Source organism: Herpailurus yagouaroundi, unplaced genomic scaffold (genome assembly GCF_014898765.1).
Source record: "Herpailurus yagouaroundi ecotype Mexico unplaced genomic scaffold, PumYag 140, whole genome shotgun sequence".
Taxonomy (NCBI): Eukaryota; Metazoa; Chordata; class Mammalia; order Carnivora; family Felidae; genus Herpailurus; species Herpailurus yagouaroundi.
This window is the reverse complement of record NW_024412395.1, coordinates 69,937,549-69,948,546: the sequence shown is the minus strand read 5'-3', so window position 1 is coordinate 69,948,546 and position 10,998 is coordinate 69,937,549. Positions and strand designations below refer to the sequence as shown.

The following is a 10,998-nucleotide window of genomic DNA, read 5'->3' as shown; positions in this document are numbered from 1 at the left end:
GACTCAAAGTGCAGATGATCATTAGTATTTACTAGCAAAATTCCTTTTTTCCCCCCCTTTGCACAGTGTCAGCTTTATTCAGTCATAAAGCAAGGTTGACATAATTATCAAGCATGTGTTTAACTTGGCTTCTATAGTGTGGCCTCTTCTCTCCCTTTAGTTGTGGAGTTTGTTCTGTCAGCCTTCAGGTTGATTTCTGGGGGTATTTAGGATGAACTGATAGTTATCTAGTTGTGTTCATGGGACACACATAACTTATATGCACTGGGGGAAAAATCATTTGAATTTATTGCAGTATTTGCTTTATTGTGGTGGTCTGGAGCTGAATCCACAGCACCTCTGAGGTATACTTGTATATGGTTTAATATTGGCTTGTGACAAAATCTTAATGAATTTCATCCTAGGCTTAATCTTTTTTTACACAGAGAAGGTCTATGCACATGGATGCAGCAGGAGAAGTACTACTGGAAAGAAGAGGTTGTGCAGGAGTGATAACACTAAACAGACCAAAGTTCCTAAATGCATTAAACCTTAATATGGTTCGGCACATTTATCCACAACTAAAGGTTTGTGATTTCCTTAAATTATATGGATACTTTAAAAAATGTATCCTTAGGGGCACCTGGGTGGCTCAGTCGGTTGAGTGGCCAACTTCAGCTCAGGTCATGATCTTGGGCCCCATGAGTTCGAGCCCGTGTCAGGCTCTGTGCTGACAGCTCAGAGCCTGGAGCCTGCTTTGGATTCTGTATCTCCCGCTCTCTGCCCTTCCCCAACTTGCTCTCTCTCTCTCTCTCTCTCTCTCCCCCCCCTCCTCTCTGAAAAATAAACAAACATTAAAAATAAATAAGAATGTATCCTAAAAGAACATTTCTGGGATTCTCTTCCATGGAATCTTTGGGATCAGTGCCCAAGCCCCACTGATTTCTTGTCTTCGTCATTTCCCTATGTGATTATCTTGAAGCATCCCTAATGATGGGGACTTCATGACCTATTGAGAGCTCCTTCCACTTTTCCATAGCTCTGAGTTTCTTCCTGTGTTTTGCCACTCTGCTTCTCTGACCTTTTAACCAGTGATAATAGTTCTGCCTCTTGGGACAGGAGTATACAAATCTAACGTTCCATGTGACAGCATTTCGACACGATTCTTAGAGAAGACTATAAGCTTTTCTATTCTAAGTGAACTGCATGGTGCTGTGGAAAAGCGTGACTTGTAGTTGGACTACTTTGTTTGAAACTTGGACTTCTGTTTATTAACTCTTCAGCTTGGGAGTGTTCATCTTTCTGTCCTTCATTTACCTCAGCCGTGAAATGGGGATTATAATATCTCACAGGATTATTGTGAAGTGAAATGGTGTACCTAATATGGTCAGCCACAAAGACTAATTCTCCCCTGGTTACAAGTTCCTTAATTTTTCATTTGATGAGTCTGTCTTTTATTTCCTTATGTCCGTTTGGGACACTTTATAATATGTCTTTAAATGTAATAAAGAGAAATCAAGTATTTCAGGTTGGAGTGGACCAGAGTGGAAGAAAGTAGAAACTTCCATGTTAGAATGCCATATTTCTATTAATGTAGTCCAATATTGCATTAGTCTTTTGGACAGCCACATCCATCCAGCTACATCTCTTCCTTGTGTGTTTATATTTTTATTCTCAAGTGTAGAATTTATACAGCTCCTGTTAATTTTTTGTCTCTGGTTAACTGATGTTTTAGTGAATAGTCTTTTGAATTGCCCTTGGCTCTTGATTCTTTCATCCTGATTATTTATTAGTTGCCCCTGCCAACCTCAAATCACTTCAAGATTTAATCAGTATTGTGGTTTCATTCTATTGCTTATAAATTTGTCAGTAGGTTGGAGCGCTATATTACCACAATAGAAAGGTTCCTGTTCAGTTTATCAACAGTCTTTGGACTGATTTGTTCACCAGATTTATAAGCTTCTGGGATGTATATTTAAGCCCATCTTCTTTCATCTTGGTCTCAAAGTTGTCATGGCAAAGATTCTTCAGATATCATCATACAATTTGGATCACAAAGTGTATTCATCTAGCAACTTTGTTGGAATAGTCTCCAATTTATGTCAGAAAAGAAAATGAAGTTAGGATCCATTCTTTTGGATGTACTTTATAAAGCTTGTACTTTATGTGTATTGACGTATATTTATCTATACATGTATATGTGTATCCATATGTGTATATAAATGCATATAGATTTTTTAAATGAGTTTTCATTTATAGTATGCTTTTCCCATTTTCTTTTCAATTTGGATAGAATTGGGAACAAGATCCTGAAACTTTCCTGATCATTATAAAAGGAGCTGGTGGAAAGGCTTTCTGTTCTGGGGGTGATATCAGAGGTAAAAACTTTTTCCTCCTCTTAACCTAAATGCTTTTTTCCCTGAGTAGAACTGATAAAACCAACAGGAAATTTTTGTAGTACTTTGTAATTTGCTTTACTTAGAATTTTTTTTTATTATAATGTCTTAGCTTTTGTAGTTAATATTAGAAAAATGAGAATAGCATTTTTTTAAACTATGTATGTGCTCTTCATATATCCTGTCTTTCTACCTAAATCATCCTAAACAAAATGTATAGTTATAGTGTGTGAGTCCACTTTTTATTTTAGGTAAGCTGATATTCAGCAATTCAATTTGTTCTATAACCTGACAATCTGGCCATGTTGAGTGACTTGTCATTGTTCAAATATGACATTCTTTCACATATCTCCTTGACTGTGCTTGTGCTTTTCCCCAGTTCATGATCCCAAAGCAAGAATGTACTTATACATTTATCCTATTGTCAATGTATTTTTACAGATGTTTAAAAACGTTGAAATGAGTTAAAAAGATTAATTCTCCTTTCTAATTCTTTAGGTCAATCTGTATACATATAACTATTAAAGGCAAAAGAAAGAAGAAATGTATATTCTCAGGATCAAAGTCATGTATTTATCATCACCACTGGTGATGATATTTCAGTATTTAATATATACTGAAACTGTTTTTACGCTTTGTAATGAAATTGGTAGAGTTCAGGAATGGTTTTTTTTCCTTGAGTTTTTATCGTGTGTGTGTTATTTATTTTTGTATTGTGTTAAGGCAGTACTGTTTCTATTATATTTGGAATAGGAAAAACAAGCTTGATTTAGGATATAATTTTAGGTACCTATTAAATTTTTTTAATATTAAATGTGATTTATTGTCAAATTGGTTTCCATACAGTACCCAGTGCTCATCCCAACAGGTGCCCTCCTCAATTGCCCATCACCCACTTTCACCTCTCCCCCACCCCCCATCAACCCAGTATTTAAGAATCTCTTATGGTTTGTTTCCTTCCCTCTCTGTAACTTTTTCCCCCCCTTTCCCCTCCCCCATGGCCTTCTGTTAAGTTTCTCAGGATCCACATATGAGTGAAAACATATGGTATCTGTCTTTCTCTGCCTGACATTTCACTTAGCATAATACCTTCCAGTTCCCTCCACATTGCTGCAAATGGCAAGATTTCATTCTTTCTCATTGCCAAGTAGTATTCCATTATATATATATATACCACATCTTTATCCATTCGCCAGTTGATGGACATTTAGATACCTATTAAATTCAAAGTAACTTGAGTGTTAAAATTTCAGTTGCTTAGATAGATTTGTTAACTGAATTGTGTTTGAATTTATTGTTTTGCCCACAACATGAATATATTTAAAAAAATGTTTTTCAGCATGGAGCTAACCTTTATTGTGGAGTTGAGCCTATGATCTTTATAGTTTACAGATAGGCAGAACCTTACGTATTGTTTTTAGCTTCTTCTAACTGTGAGCTATTTTTACATACACATTTAACTTTATGTTATATATATAAATATATATGTAAATGTATATATATATAAGTATATATATATATATAGATATTTGGAGGTACAGTTACAAGTTACAGATTTAGTTTATGTGTATAAAGAACTGGTCTTCAATTCCAGGAAATTTAGTTGCTTTAAAGATGTTTATTTAGTCCAAGATGATAAGTGGGCACTCAGAAAAAAAAATTTTTTTAAACGCTATTCATTTAATTTTAACTTCTATGGAATTAATTGATTAGAATAAGATAAAGAGGAAATCAAAGATTTTTGAGGTAACAGCTTCATTCCATAGGCAATATAATTTGCACTTTTGTCATTTTAGAATTGCTAAATAGTGGTAAGAACTGAATAGAAATAATAGATGAGGGTTTGGGGGCATGCGTATATCAGTGAAATACCATTAATGACAAAAAATAGACACCAAATCTTTCTTTTAAAAACAAGGAAAAGAAGTCAACATTTGGAACATTTTGAAAGAAAATATATCCGTTTTCTAGAATTAGTCTAAATACCTATAGTCAACAATTTTTAGGTAACTCTTTCCCATAGAAGAAATATGTTTATATTTTAATTTGTATTTTAGTAGATAATTCTTAGAAAGGGTGCCTAGGTGACTCAGTTGTTTGAGCGTCCGACTTGGGCTCAGGTCATGATCTCGCCATTCCCGAGTTTGAGCCCTGCATGGGGCTCTGTGCTGACACCTCAGAGCCTGGAACCTATTTCAGATTCTGTGTCTCTTCCCCTCTCTCTGCCCCTCCCCTGCTTGCAGTCTGTCTCTCTCTGAAAAATAAATAAAAAAGACACTTAAAAAAAAATTAAAAAGACTTAAAGAGGAAAGGCATATAATCTTACAGTATATGGAAGAGAATGGTTTGGTAGTAGTCTTAACATTGACTGGACTAGGAATACAGTGGGTACTCAGTGTTTCATGGTGAAATGTGGCAGAAATATTTAACTAGACAATATATTGTACTGTGTGTATGGGTATATGGATACACATGCACACACGTGCTTATATTTCTCTGTGTGTATGTATAATGTACTTTGTGTTAATATATGTTACCATTGGAAATGTATATCCAGCAAATCTTTATTTGGGTGCTATAGAAAATAGTCAAAATAAAATGGTAGCAATATATAAGTTCTAAATTAGGTATAGTGCTTTGTAAGAAATTCTTAAGAATTTTTGCCTTGAAGTTTTGACTTTGAATATGGAACTGGGGCTGTGTCTGTGGCAAGGGCACTTCAAAACTTTAACAAACCATTCTAGAGTTTCCCCTGGTACTTAATATCACAGTATTTTAAGTTTATTCTCTTTCTCTTTGACAGTGTTAACTAGAAAGCACTTTATTAAAAAATTACAATCTTTTTCCCTTTCTTCTCCTCTTCTGCTTTTTTTTTTTTTTTTTGTAGTGATCTCAGAAGCTGGAAGGGCAAACCAGAAGATAGCTCAAGATTTCTTTAGAGAAGAATATAGGCTGAACAATGCCATTGGTATGTGTGTTCCTCTGAGAGCTTTAAAAATGGAATCAAGATATGAGCTGCAGTGTGAATTGTTAAAGATACAATCAGTAGACATTCTTATTACTCTTTCTACTCTTTCATAGACTATATGTCAGGCATAAATAAAGCTGATTAAACTATTCTGACTGCTCATTCCAGAACAATTCATACTTTAATATTAGTAAGCTATACTTAGTTACTGTATGTCCTACACTCAGTATGAAAACATGGATTCTGATTATATCGCTGGCTTTCTTAGAAAACAAAAATCTTGGGCCTCAGTTGTCTCTGTAAAATTAAGTACCGTTTCCTAATTCTTCAGGAACTCTGGGATGAAAATGCCTTTATAGTTGATGTTCCAAGTTTCATTGGAAGTGAAGCAGTACTTTTATCAAGCATGTGCTTCAAATGTTAAGTTGCAGGGAATAATATAATAAGTAATTGTGTACCCACCAGCCAGAATGAACAGACATTAATATTTTATTTTTGCTTGATGTTTTAAGATGTATTTAGAAGGGATAAAATACTACATGTTTTAAACTTCTACTTTAGTTGGCTCTGTTGTTTTCCTTAGTGCCATTCTTTTCTCTCCCCAGAAGCAACCATTATCTCTCCTCAAGGAGCAACTGTTGTCGTTAGTTTTTAGTGTATTCTACTAGACCATACTTAATATTTTTACTGTATATTTATGAACAAAAGTAGTATTACTGTGTGGTTTTGAAATTTATAGAAGTAACATCTTACTATGTATACCAGTGCATAAGTTGTTTTTAATAACATGGAACGAAACTGTTGGGTAGTATTCTGTATTATGAATGTATCCCACATTACTTTTCTGTTCTACATTAATTAATATTTTAGGTTATTTCAAATTTTTACTAATACAGATATGGTCCCCTTAGTGTCTATGTACAAAAGTTTCTCTAGGAATAATAGAAGCAGAATGGATGGACCATAGTTTATACGTCTTCAGCTGTTTCCAGATTCTTCTCTAAAGTACAAGACTTTATTTTTTGCATGTTGTTTCCATCATTTTTTTGTGTTAAACTTTGTATGTTTAATATCTTACTGTGGCTTTAATTTGTATTTCATTGCATATTGGTGAGATTGAAGGTTTTTCTTTTCTTTTTTTTTAATGTTTATTTATTTTTGAGAGAGAACGTGAGTGGGGGGAGGGCCAGAGAGAGGGAGACCCAGAATCAGAAGCAGGCTCCAGGCTCTGAGCTGTCAGCACAGAGCCCGATGCGGGGCTCGAACCATGAACCGTGAGAACATGACCTGAGCCGAAGTCGGACACCCAACCGTCTGAGCCACACAGGCGCCCTGATAGAAGGTGTTTTCTTAAGTGATCATTTAGATTTTCTTTTCAGTGTCATCCTTTCTTCATCTTTCCGTTGGATTGTCTTTTTCTTACTGATTGTGTAGGTCTTTATGTATTCTGGATTCCTCGTTTTTGTAAACTATACATACTTCTCTCTGTTTGCTACTTCAGGTTATTTTTTGGTATATCTAAGTTTTTTATTTGATGAGTTGAAATGCATATATTCTTTTCCTTTATGATTTATGCTTTTTTGCATTAAACCATGTAACAACACTGAGGTTATTAAGATGTTGTCATATTTTCTTTTAATAGTTTCAATATTTTGTTCTTTGTACTCTAAGTCTTTAATGTACTTGGGATAGTTTTTTGCATGTGACATCCTTTAACTTTTAGTTTTCAGCTAGAAAGCCAGATGTTGTGATTTCTTTTATGTGTAAATTTCATGCCTTTTTCACTGATGTTAATGATACCTCTGTCAGGTATCAAGTTCTTATATGTGACCTGGTCTGTTTCTGGGCTTCTTTGTTCAGTGGTCTATTTGTACTTATGATGAAACTACAATGTCACAATTATTACAGCTGTAAGATATGTTTCTACCTAGTAGTGTAAGTTGCCTTTGTTGTCTTTTAGAATTGTCTTGGCTACACTTAGGCTTTTAATCTTACATATGAATTTTAGAATTTTAGTTTTATTTTGTCTGGCTCTACAGAAGATTCCATTGAGGTTTTGATTGGAATGACAATTATAGGTTAGGGTGAATTGACGTCTTTCACGTTGAGTCTTCCCATCTATGCGTGTGGCATATCTGTATGAACACATAAAAACTTGTGGAGTTAATAGTTTCTGTACCATGAAACTCACCCATTTCAAATACATAATTCAGTAACTTTTAGTAAACTTGGGTAACTATTACCCTAAACCAATTTGGAACTTTTCATCAGATTTGACTTTTTATATCCTTGAATAATGTTTTGTAACTTTATTCATAAAGATCTTCCTGCTTTTTTTTTTTTTAAGTTTTATTCTTAGGTAGCTTACTTTTTTGTTACTACATTTAGTTGTAATTTTTACCATTAAATTTTGTAATTTACTGTCTTTGGCATATTGAAGTGATTTGAAATTTAAATTTGGTTCTTATATCTAGCAGCCCTGCTGAAATTTGTTATTCTAATGATACTTCTATAGATTCTCTTGGCTTTTCTACATAGGCAGTTATACCATCTGCACATAATTTTTTTTCACCTCTGTCTCTACAATTTTTATATTATGAATTTTCCTATATTTTGGGGATAGGACCTCCGTTACAATGTTGAATGATTGTAGTGTTATTTCTGATGTCCATGGGAAAGCTTTTACAACTTTAATTTTTAGTATTATCTTTTTGTAGACATTTATTTATTTATGTATTTATTTATTTATTTTACCAGGTTATGGATATTACTTCTATTGCAAATTTGTTAGGGGTGTTTTGATTTTTTTGTGCAGTGGTAGTGGTGGTGCTTGTTATCCTGTACTTGAGCATGCTTTTTCTCGCCCTCTCCTGGAAGGAATTTATTGACTTCCTGGCTCAGCAGATGGGTTTTCTAATCATGTTTTGCATATCCAATAGCTCTTCCTAGCATGAGCTTTTATGCAGGTAGTCCATTTCATAAATTATATGGCCTAGAATTTATTTAAAAAAAATTTGTTTTCTAATGTTTGTTTATTTTTGACAGAGTGTGAGCAGGGGAGGGGCAGAGAGAGAGGGAGACACAGAATCCAGACCAGGCTCCAGGCTCTAAGCTGTCAGCACAGAGCCCGACATGGGGCTCGAACCCACAAACCACGAGATCGTGACCTGAGCCGAAGTCAGAGGCTTAACTGACTAAGCCACCCAGGCACCCTTAGAATTTCTTTCTGACTTAAAATAAATACACGCTCACTCACAATTATTGGCTGTAGCTTCTCCTCAGCTATTGATTTTGGGTTTGTTATGGCACTGATGGATATCCTTTGTTTGGCTTTGAACTTGGATGTGCATTAAAAAATTTTTTTTTCCTAGAATTTATATATCTTTGAAGTAGGAGTTGGGAAAAGAGGCTGTTTCTTGATTTAACTCAGTGAGCAGGATTGAATGGACATCTCTCACTTCTTTAAGTCTCAAATTCTGTGTATCGGATTTGCTTAGAATGGCTTACTCATTTTGAAAATTTATACCAGTGATATCCAATAGGACTTTCTGCAATGATGAAATTATTCTGTATCTGTGTTGTCCAACGTGATTGCTACCAGCCACATATGGCTAATGAGAACTTGAAATGGGGCTAGTGTGAGCAAGAAACTGAATTTTAAATTTTACTTAACTGTAATTAATTTTAATTTAATAGCTACATTTGGCTAGTGGCTACTATATTAGTGCAGTTCTATACTAAATAAAAGGAGATAGGAGAAAACCTTGAAGCAGTTGGGTAAAAAAATAGGAAGCGTTCAAGGTTTAATTTCTATACATTGTAGTGACCTATTTTAGCTAATAAGGAATTTGACAGATTGTGGCTTTATGCACTGCATCAATTAGTTTCTAATGTTTTATGTCTGAAATATATATATCTATAGCTGAAATGGGGGGATTGTGTATCTCCATCTCCATAGAGAAACTTCTTTCCATAGTTTCTAGGGAATTAGAGTTCTGTAGGGAATTGCAGTTCAAGATTGAAGGGAATTCTAGCTCAAGACTGAAGGCTGTGGAAGTCCTTGCAAATATGAAATCAGAATTAACTTAATTCTGGAATTGTGCTTTGATGGCTTTTTTGGCAAATTGGAAACATTTACAGAACTGCTAGTTGTGTTAAAACTGTAGTTTTACCCTTCTACATTACATGGAATATTACTCAACCTTAAAAAAAGAATGAGATCTTGCCATCTGTGACAATATGGATGGACCTGGAGGGTATTCTGCTAGATGAAAAAGGAGAAAGACAAATCCCGTATGGTTTCACTTATATGTGAAATCTAAAAAACAAATGAATAAACAGACAGCAGAAACAGACCCATAAATACAGAGAACAAACTGATGGTTGCCAGAGGTAAAGAGGGTAGAGGCATGGGTAAAATGAGTGAAGCGGGGAGTGAGCAATACAGTCTTCCAGTTATGGAATGAATAAGTCACAGGAATAGAAGGTACAGCCCATTGAGAATATAGTCAATGATATTATAGTGGCATTGCATGGTAACAGATGGTAGCTACAATGGTGGTGACCATAACATAATGTATATAAACTTGTTGAGTCACTATGTCTTACACCTGAAACTAATATAACGAACGTTGTATGTTGACTACACTTCAATCAAAAAGAAAAAAATAAAGTCCAAAAGAGAAACCAAAAAAACTGAAGTTTTTTTTTTTTTGTGGTCTTCACTAAGGAAGTAATATTGGCAACAAGCTGTAACAGAAGCTCAGTGATTTACATTTTTGTTATATTATAAGCAACTCCCTCTCTCAGAGGAAAAAGAAAAAAGGGAAAGGAACAGAGTAAAATTTTACAGAATTTTTGAGCTGAAAGGAACTTCTGAGGCCATATATTCTCATTGTTTAATATTCTCATTGTTTAATAGATGAGGAAACTTACATGTGTATCACATACACATATATGATATGTGCATATACATTAACTTGTGTGTGTGTGTGTATGTGTATGTATACCAAAAGCTATATATGTGTTGAATTGCCAATATATAGGTGTGTACATGTCGGTGGGTGGGGTACATCTGATGCCAGTAGTATATATGTTGAATATAGTTGGATATAGTTAATGACAAAGCTGAGACTAGAATCTGGGTCTTTTGACTCCCAGTCTGCTTTTTATTGTATGCTGCACTTCTCTTTGTATCCAAATACTTTGGATGTATTGAAAACAAATTACATTCCTTTGAATACAACTGTGTACATAAACAGCCATGGCTTATAAAGTAAATCTTAATTACATTTTTCAATGGCTGAACTATAAAAGGCTTTCATTTTGTTTGAAATTGAAGTGTTGAATTGCTAAATTAAATAGATGATCAGGATTGTGTAGAAATTGACATTTTTAGTCATAGTGTAATATGTGATTCTTGAAAAAGTGAATATATTTTAAACATTGTAACTAATTATAGCTCTGTTTCTTTTAGGTTCTTGCCAGAAACCATATGTTGCACTTATTCATGGAATTACAATGGGTGGGGTGAGTAGACTATTATACACGCATCATTGATATGTGAGTTTATTAAAAATAAGTTAGTCATTATTAATCAGAAGTGAGATGATTAATGTAATATGGCAGAACTCATTGAAACAAAATCATGTTTGG

At 34.3% G+C, this 10,998-nt stretch overlaps 1 protein-coding gene across 6 annotated transcripts in view; it reads left to right on the top strand.

Moving 5' to 3' along the window:
• The window catches only part of HIBCH (3-hydroxyisobutyryl-CoA hydrolase), a 148,007-nt gene that overhangs the window by 75,520 nt on the left and 61,489 nt on the right, over window positions 1-10,998 (top strand). For all 6 annotated transcript variants that reach the window (XM_040475655.1, XM_040475658.1, XM_040475653.1 and 3 more), the window contains 4 exons: window positions 426-566; window positions 2,273-2,357; window positions 5,263-5,343; window positions 10,820-10,872. In XM_040475655.1, the coding sequence (XP_040331589.1) occupies window positions 435-566; window positions 2,273-2,357; window positions 5,263-5,343; window positions 10,820-10,872 (351 nt within the window). In that variant the 5' untranslated portion in view covers window positions 426-434. The remainder of the gene's footprint in view (window positions 1-425; window positions 567-2,272; window positions 2,358-5,262; window positions 5,344-10,819; window positions 10,873-10,998) is intronic.